This window comes from Takifugu rubripes, chromosome 16 (genome assembly GCF_901000725.2).
Source record: "Takifugu rubripes chromosome 16, fTakRub1.2, whole genome shotgun sequence".
NCBI lineage: Eukaryota > Metazoa > Chordata > Actinopteri > Tetraodontiformes > Tetraodontidae > Takifugu > Takifugu rubripes.
The window spans coordinates 13,118,421-13,127,037 of NC_042300.1; the positions used below are offsets into that span (position 1 = coordinate 13,118,421).

At 48.0% G+C, this 8,617-nt stretch overlaps 2 protein-coding genes across 2 annotated transcripts; one reads left to right on the plus strand and one right to left on the minus strand.

Annotated features, from left to right (window-relative positions):
* Positions 1-320: 320 nt before the first annotated feature.
* Positions 321-3,706, minus strand: LOC101062583 (uncharacterized protein C1orf131 homolog). The gene is made up of 9 exons (XM_011617178.2): positions 3,573-3,706; positions 2,777-2,923; positions 2,603-2,697; positions 2,392-2,442; positions 2,111-2,206; positions 1,963-2,037; positions 1,763-1,798; positions 1,454-1,591; positions 321-1,082 (listed from the first exon to the last, which is right to left on the minus strand). The coding sequence occupies exons 1-7, from the start codon at positions 3,649-3,651 to the stop codon at positions 1,766-1,768; spliced, it is 576 nt and encodes a 191-aa protein (XP_011615480.2). The 5' UTR covers positions 3,652-3,706; the 3' UTR covers positions 321-1,082; positions 1,454-1,591; positions 1,763-1,765.
* A 60-nt stretch (positions 3,707-3,766) lies between these two features.
* Positions 3,767-8,242, plus strand: gnpat (glyceronephosphate O-acyltransferase). Its single transcript, XM_011617177.2, is given in 18 exon segments — positions 3,767-3,949; positions 4,250-4,441; positions 4,541-4,717; positions 4,807-4,936; positions 5,137-5,264; positions 5,356-5,359; positions 5,362-5,430; positions 5,505-5,656; positions 5,731-5,861; positions 5,949-6,199; positions 6,273-6,371; positions 6,493-6,639; positions 6,724-6,803; positions 6,994-7,134; positions 7,386-7,485; positions 7,602-7,695; positions 7,781-7,842; positions 7,941-8,242. Coding segments are annotated over 18 exon segments (2,034 nt in total). The 5' UTR covers positions 3,767-3,925; the 3' UTR covers positions 7,994-8,242.
* Positions 8,243-8,617: the final 375 nt, after the last annotated feature.

Consider the following 8,617-nt stretch of genomic DNA (forward strand, 5'->3'; position numbering starts at 1 on the left):
TATGAAACCGCAGCACTCAGAAATACACGCTGGATTTGTCTTCCTTCTTTGGAAGTTTGGACGACTTTCAGCCAACAAACCTGCAATTAATCATATATTTGACTTTTTAATATTTAGTCATATAGTTATAGCTTGTTCAGGCCTGCCCCCGTCCCCCCCCCTCCCCCACTTACCAGCCTGTGAATGTGACATATTGTTAATGAACCCATAATGTGAACATAATTCAGCGTTTGCTGGAGAAAAGCGCATCACTGCTCTATATTTAAAGCAATGGCAGAAATGTATTTATTCTATGGATGTAAATATATCCGGAACCATAGTTCTTTATCTATTCATTTATTTTCAGTATGAAATCTGCATATATTCAGTTCTGTGTCTCCTTACGGGTTAAAGTGGGTTGATGAGCGAACATCACAGCACGGTTTACACAAGGGGAAAGTTGGGTTGCGTTAATTCAGAAGAAAAGCAGAAATCACAGCTGGTTTGGATCCGTGGTGCTCGGAAATGGACAAAAACCCGGAAGATCCCACCGGAGCTCCGGCGTTGGTCCAACACACGACCCCAAACTGTGGATCAGGGTGAGAGCAGTTCTCGCTCCATCTTGGGCCGGCTGATCTCAGCTCAGCCTCCGATGTAGGAAACGCTGGTCTGGCCTCATTCGACGTGCACGACGTGCACGACGTGCACGACGTGCACGAGCTGCCAGCTCGCTTCATCCTTCCAAACCAACGGAACTGTTTTCCCTTTAACCAAACAAGCATGTTTACAGTGGGAGGAGCGTCTCAAAACGGCCTTTCCTCCCACGCTACTTCCTGAGTGTGTATTTCCACCTGAACAAGTCCGTCCTGCGTTGCTGCCCGTCTGTGTTTCGTACGACTTCCTGGTTTGTGTAACGACATCCGTTAAGTTCTTTACAATGTAAAACACGAGACGCTGACTTCTTGTGGGGTGATTTCTATAAAGTAAATAAATGACGTGTGATGGGAAAAGGTCTCTCCTGTGCAGTAATCCAGCGTTGGGGTGATGCTCTCCACTCTGCCTTTACTGCCTTGCTCAAGACACCCTAGGGTTAAGCCTGACACCTGTAAACACAAACAGGATGTACTCTGATCAACGTTAACATTAAAGTCAACATCAGGCCTATTAACAACTCGACAGGAACTAAGTTGGGGGGGGGCTGAGAAGTGGAGGGTTGTTGGACCGACCATGGAAGGTGTTGCAGCAGGAGGAGGTACCAGGACACCTTCAGAGGGACCACCAAGGGACCCTTGAGCAAGGTAGCCAACTCCAAATCCTCAGAGGGCCCTGTGATGAGCTGGCACTCCTCCAGAGGTGTACCCCGCCTTCAGGGGGGGGCCCCCCCCAGCGGCCCCCCCCAGCGGCCTCCCGCTGACCCCCGACAGGGACAAAGAGGTCCAGAAAGCAAAACTGCACCTTTGATCGGTCAGATTACCTGTGAGTTCCTCCGTCTCACTTCCTGCCTTTGAGTTTCTGGATCTCACTGGAGCTGAGGATCAGCATGCCGTTCTTGAAGCGGCCCATCTGGCCGGTGGGGGCCGCCCCTAGACCCGAGGTCGACGTCTTCCTGTCCCTGGTGGACGTGATGACAAAGGTGAAACCAACCGCAGAGTTCTGATCCGAACAAGCAGCATTTGGAGCCCGAGCAGATATATATATAGATATCTATATATAGATAGATAGATAGAACTATATATATATATATATATATATATATATATAGAGAACTGATGGCTAAACTCACTTTTCAGTTTTTCTGCTTCTTCTTTTTCTTTGGATCCTGCAGAGAAACAACATTTCATATTAAATCAGACTAATTCTTAAAAACAAATGTATATTAAAACAAAATATCTTAAAGTGAGATATTCAAATCCTAATTAACACAGAACATTCCTCCAAACATCACATCCATGCGTAAATGAGGTGGTTCTGCTGAGCTCTTACTGGCTGCTCGTCTGCCTTCGCCTTCTTCTTCTGCTGCTGCAGCGTTTTGTAGTTGACGTACTCCCTCTGAGGCGGCTGATGAGGAGACGACAGCAAAGTCATAAAAAAGCTGATTTATTCGTGCATGATGTCTGGCACGTCTGCTCACTCGGGCTCCCAGCATGACCGCTCGGTCCTGCTCAAACACTCGCTGCTGCTCCTTCTTAAAGCCGGTGATTCCGAACCGATGGACCTCGAGGCGAGCCTGAATCGCACACACATTTGGACGTGTTAGGAAAATAGAAGGGCAGAGATACAAGTTGCACATCACAGTCAAGGGCACAAAGGCTGCAGCAATAATAATGAAGAGAAGGCTTCAAGAAGGGTTTCATCTGTTGTTTAGAGTCACGTTTCCAATGAAGAAAGACAGAAAACTGGAATATTTGTCACCTTTTCCAAGTTGAGTTCCTCTATCTGCTCACTTTGTGTCTCCTCTGCTTTCTGTGGGGTGTTGATGAGGCGCCGCCATAAACCAACAACAGCAGACAGGAAACACAGGAAACACAGGAACAGGATCAGCTGGTGTCTAATTACAGCTAACGTGGGGAAAATTGAAAATGAGAATAAAAACATCCCACTGGAGTCAAAGCAACAGGCTTACAGACACCGTCCGAGGAGCTGGACTCTCCTTCGCTTTCCGTTTCTTTCTTGGGTCTTGAAAAACAACAACTTCCACCTGATTCTGGGAACTGGGACCTGGAGACAACATGAACATTGAAGAGGCAGCAGGAAACAAGCTTGTTGATGGATCCGATGTTTGACGTGATCTTCAGACCCGCTTGTTCACTCTTCATGTGCCTGCGAGGATCCGCTCTGACATCTGCTCTGCAGTCAGAAGGCTCTTCTCGCACCGGTTCATCACCTCGCCTTCGCTTTCTCTTCCTCTGTGACGTGAACCTCTGGCTGGCTTCTGCTCCGCCACCTGTCAGGACAGGAGGAAGAACAACCTGCTTAAACGATCTGAGCGAGGAGAAAAGAGGTTAGTTTAGCTTCGATTTAACTGACAGTCATTTAAACCACAAAATCACACTAAAAACACTGATGGACATCAACAAAACTCGTGTTCGACACTAGTGCTCTGCTAATATGGATTCTTTACTTTTATTAGTGAAATTAGACAGTCCTAATCGGAGTATTTGTAGGCGTTTTACGTAAACTCTGAAAATGCACCTGTATTTATGGCAACGACACCTGAATGGAACTCTAATTCCAACAGCTACATCAGCCCAAAATAAATTTAAATGCAGAAGGTTTGACAGTATGGTGGATTACAAGTATTCATTCCAAAGTTGTCATTTAATTCGACTCTTTCATTTAAACTATTAGTGTTCTTGCAGCTAATGCTTGTTACTGTGAAGGAAGGTAACCTAGCTTAAGTGCATTCACTTCGGTTGGAAAAAGCCTAATAAATAATACAAAAAAGAGGTTCATGACATTTTAGCGTATGCAAAAAGACCACAAGTTCCATCCATCCTCTACCGCTAAAGACCCCAAGTTGTGAGAGAAATAATAGATTTCTGGTGTGTGGTAACACTGCTAACATGATCAAAAACAGAGCTAACTCCACTCACCAAAATCATACAGTTTGTCCAAAACGTTTGCCAGGAATAGACAGTCTGCGTCTGCTTGTCCTCTACTCTGTAGGTCCATTTTACGTTTATAAAATAATCCCTTACTATGTATTTGGTTCTACGAACAATGCTAGCTACCTGTAAACACGTGAGTTCCGTGCTCATGGAGAGGACAACACTGGCCCTCCTGAGCCACCGTAGCTGCGGAACGATGCGGAAGTGCAGTGGAAATCACACCCATGCGAAGTTCCACGGGTGCTGGAATCGATTTAAAGTGTAACGTGAACGCAAATATCCGCCTGTTTAGCCCACTTTAGATGCAAAGTTTACACTTGTGAAAACGGGGACCGAGAATGGCGTCAGAAGCTGTTTTTTCGGTATGTACCTTTTGCTTTTTGGACGGCTAAACTGTTAGCTCCGCTTCTGACATTTGACTTTTAAGTCGAACAGGTGATTTATAAAAGACACCAAAATCACTCTTATCCAAGCACGAAATCCTTAAAATAAAAATAAAATCGTCAAATCAGACCACTCCAAACGACCCTCCAAATCTGAAGTTTGCACACAATAACACTTTGTAATATAGTTTGCTCTAATATTTTTGTTGCTAATGTGGTGAAAAAAAATCCAATTTACAAAGCCTCATTAAAGTTCTATCTTCCGAAACGTAACTCCAGCACAAAGACCCCATGCTAAAGAAAAGGGATGATTTTGAGGACATTTTGGAAGAGAGGAGGCATTCCAGTGACCTGAGATATGCCCTCCGATGTTACACGCCGGTTCTGTACAAAGGAGTGGAACCGTGCAGAGCCAGCACGTTGAAGAGCATCGTTCTTCAGTCTGATCAGGTGCACCATGTCATCGGCCAGGTAGGCTGGAGACCCACTGGTCACCCTGGTGGATACACCTGAAACCTCTGACCGGAGTGGAAATTGCTCTTGGCCAACCTTGTTTTTCTAATCCTCTAGGTTTCCAAGGAGACGGGCAGGGCTACTGAAGAAGTCCAGGAAGAGGCCTCAGCCATCTTGGAGGAGATGGCTCAATGTCTGCAGCTCAGCACTGTTCGATTCTTCGCCTTCACACTCAGCAAGATCTTTAAAACTTTATTTAGGAGCATCTGTGTGAATGAAGATGGCATTCAGAGGGTGAACACACGCAGATATGTTGCACGCTCTAAATGAGAACTCTTGCTCACGTCCAGAAACACATATAGTCTTTTGCTATGTGTTATTAGCTGCAACAGGCGATCCAGGAGCACCCTGTGGTCCTGTTACCCAGCCACCGCAGTTACATGGACTTCCTGCTCATGTCGTACATCCTATACACGTATGACCTGCCGCTGCCCGTCATCGCCGCTGGGATGGGTGAGATCCAGAACGCATCTTGATTCATTAGTTACCTCAACAGTAAATCTACCCTAACCCGTTCAGCAGAGGTTTAGGTGCTAAATATTGTTTAGATTCACCTTATGGATATCTGGCTGTATGAGCTGTACGATGATTTAAAACAACAAACATTGCCAGAAGATTGGCAATAAGATGGAAAGTCCTCGTTTCCCCCGCAGATTTTATGGGGATGAAGTTTGTCGGCGAGATGCTGCGGATGTCCGGCGCCTTCTTCATCCGCAGGTCTTTTGGTGGAGATAAACTGTACTGGTCGGTGTTCTCCGAGTACGTCAGGACGATGCTCAAGGTGAAGCGGCCGCCGTCACGTAGACGAGCTCTTCCGTCCTCGAGCTTTTGAACCTGAATTCTGCCTTTTCGCCACCTTTTGTCCCATTTAGAACGGATTGCGCCGGTTGAGTTTTTCCTAGAGGGAACCAGAAGTCGAACATCCAAGTGTTTGACTCCAAAACTAGGTGAGCTGTTGTGAGCAGAAGCCGGACGCTGCTGCGTTTCTCCAGACGGGAGTCCTGACCCGATATGTTGGCAGGTCTGTTGAACATCGTCATGGAGCCCTTCTTCAAAGGAGAGCTGTTTGACGTTTGCTTGGTCCCCGTCAGCATCAGCTATGAGAGGGTCTTGGAGGAGACGCTTTATGCCAGAGAGCTGCTGGGGGTCCCCAAACCCAAAGAGTCCACTTCAGTCGGTCCTCTTCTTGCTCACTCTTTTATACAAAAGCGTATCTGCCCAAACGCTCAGGTCCTTCTCTCCCGCAGGGCCTGTTGAAAGCCAGAAAGATTCTCAGCGAGGACTACGGCAGCATACACGTGTACTTTGGTCAGCCCGTGTCTGTGAGGAGCTTAGCCGAGGGCCGAGTGAACCGCTGCCAGTTCAGCCTGGTACCGAGGTACCGTGTCGAAGACCAACAGTTATTAAGTAGCAAATGCATGAAGATCCATCAGTTACTACTGGCCTTGTGTTGATTGTGTCCCAGACACATCCCCAGGAGGCCCAGCGAGGACATCCAGAACTTTGTGAATGACTCGGCCTACAGGCTGCTGAGGGCCCAGGAGGACAACATGGTCCTGAAGCCGTGGGTCCTTCTGGCTTCCCTGCTGCTCCAAGACCACCACCAGAAGCTGACGGTGGGGCAGAGACCGGGGCTGCGTCTGGACGAACTGACCGCTCGAGCCGTGTGGCTCAGGGACGTTTCTCGGCAGTATGGAGCCTTCCTCCACTGGCCCGGTACAGCCCGAGCATTCGTAGAGACCCAAGCGTACCACCAGTGCAGTAACCTGCGATGTTCTGCCTCCTCCAGACCATCTGCCTCCAGCAGAAGTGGTCTCTTCTAGTCTGGCCCTCCATCCCGGGCTAGTGAGGCTCCACGGGGACCGAGTCCAGTTGACACTGGAGCCAGGTTTGAGCTCAACGACGTCGTCTCTGCTTTGGGTTTAGCCTCTCCGTGTCTAATTAGTAGTAAACCAATCAATGAGCAATGAAACTCTGAGTTTTAAATTGTACATATTTTCCTGGAACAGGAGAAGCTGGATCAGGGGAGGAGGTGCTCCTGAAGCAGGCGGTGGTCCTGCTCTCCTGCGCCTCCTACAGGAACCAGTGCCTGCACGTCTTTATCCGACCCGCTCTGCTGGCGCTGGCCCTCCGCGCTGCCTCATCCAATCAGAAAGGTGAGTTGAAGCTGGAGTTCAGCGGCGCTGCTTCATCTATGACCCCGTGATCACAACTCGTGTTTAAATGTGCTGTGATTTTAGAGGAGATCTTCAACAGTTTCAGTTTCCTCCGGAACGTGTTCTCCAACGAGTTCCTCCTGTGTCCAGGTGCTGCCGTGCAGGTGGGCAGCATGTTCCTCTACTCCAAACAGAAGGTCCCGAAGGGCTTGCACGTTTCACTACATTTATCATATTTCCTTTGGTTTATATACATGAGGCTGAAGACGTCCTGCTCCAGGATGTCATATTTGTTGTCTTTTTTCAAACTTTATTATCAATTTTAAACAACCTGAGGTGGTTTGTGTGGTGTAGGACTTTGAGGAGGCCTGTTTCCTGCTGCTGAAGACTGGAGCTCTGCAGGTCTCTGCACGCGAGCTATTGGTACCGGAAAAAGGACGCAGAACGTTGCACTTCCTCAGCAGTATGCTGGATCCTTTCCTACAGGGATATCAGGTCGGACAATCAACAGCTTCTGTATCCAGTTTAAGATTTAAAGCCCTCTTAAATATTCTTTCAGTTCCTTTAATCATATATTGGTTGTCGCTCATGCACACACATGCATACACGCACATGCACGCACACACAAAATAAATTATATATACAGTATATGAAATACATATCTAGCGTTATAACCCTGCTGTCCTATAGGGGGCGATGTTGAGCCATCGTCTTAATAACCCGCAGCTTTTTGCCGCGTCTCTCAGGTCACGTGTCGATTCCTGTGTGAAGACAGCACCAAGATTGTGACAGAGCAACAGTTCATCCCTGCAGTCCGCAAGTTCATCATGAGACAGCTTCTCTCAGGTTTTCCTTTATAAGGGTTAGAGTATGCTTCACATACATGCCTGCCTCTCCACGCAGGCCTCTTATAAACGCGCGTGTGTGTGTGTGTGTGTGTGTGTGTGTGTGTGTGGAAGCAGGAACGCTCAAGTACCCCGAGCTTCTGTCATCTGACCTTCAGAAGAACATCCTGGCAGCTTTAGTCCGACTCGGAGCCGTGTCCAAAATAAAAGGGTGCGTGTGGAAATCAGTCCTTAACAGAAGTGATGCGGGAACATCACACGGTTTCACTCATGCTGCTGTGACCTTTGTGCTGCAGACCGGAGCAGACCACTCTGAGGGTCGACCCAGTGACGGCCAATTCCTTGGAAGACACTCTGGGTGAGGGAGTGTGTGGCCGCTGGAGCCAGCGGGGCTGAAATCACCAGGTTTGCTCCTGTTTCAGCCCGTAAGAACGTCTCATTTATGTGTTCACCCAGGTGGGAAACTCCCCCGCTCGCAAAGCTGCCACCGCCAGTCTCTGACCCCTTGACCTCAGGAGGCGGGACACGGCGCCGGAAGCCTCGGCCTGGCTGTACGGTCTTTCACCGTCTCATCGTTCCGGCCCGTTTGCACGTGCGTGGCCCACCTCAGGCTGTCGGGCACTTTATTTATGTAACGTGGTGTGGGCCTCTAACCTTGTTGTGGGTGAATTTGGGTTTTCTGCTTCCGTTTAGCTTTTGTATCTGGGTTTCGCACCAGCCTTCAGGTCTTTTGCCAATAAACTGTTGAAGTTTGTTTATTTTTGTTTACACGTGGTGATAAAAAGGCGGCGTGGCGACACGCCAGCGACACGCCAGCGACACGCCAGCGACACGCCAGCGACACGCCAGCGACACGCCGGCGACACGCCAGCGACACTACAGCAACGTTTCTGTGCCATAGAGTTACTGAGTTATCTCAGAAGTCTCAACATTGTCCTGTTGTTTGAGATTCAGCCTGTTTTTACTGTCAAGGAAATATTTATTAAGCTTTATGGTATAAGAATAGGAAGAAAAGCAAGAAAATGAGACCATTCCTGACCGACTTTGTGTGGTTTCACACGAATCTTTATCAGATTCATCCTGTTCAAATCTTCTATCAGTCTGATGTTTGCACTAAAAAAAGTTTAAAAAAA

Coding starts and splice junctions, on each gene's coding strand:
- LOC101062583 (XM_011617178.2), bottom strand. CDS start 3,651: ATGGACCTACAGAGTAGAGGACAAGCAGACGCAGACTGTCTATTCCTG. Junction 2,207..2,391: donor AGGAACTCAACTTGGAAAAG/GTGACAAATATT, acceptor TGTGCGATTCAG/GCTCGCCTCGAGGTCCATCG. Junction 2,038..2,110: donor CGGTCATGCTGGGAGCCCGA/GTGAGCAGACGT, acceptor TCTCCTCATCAG/CCGCCTCAGAGGGAGTACGT.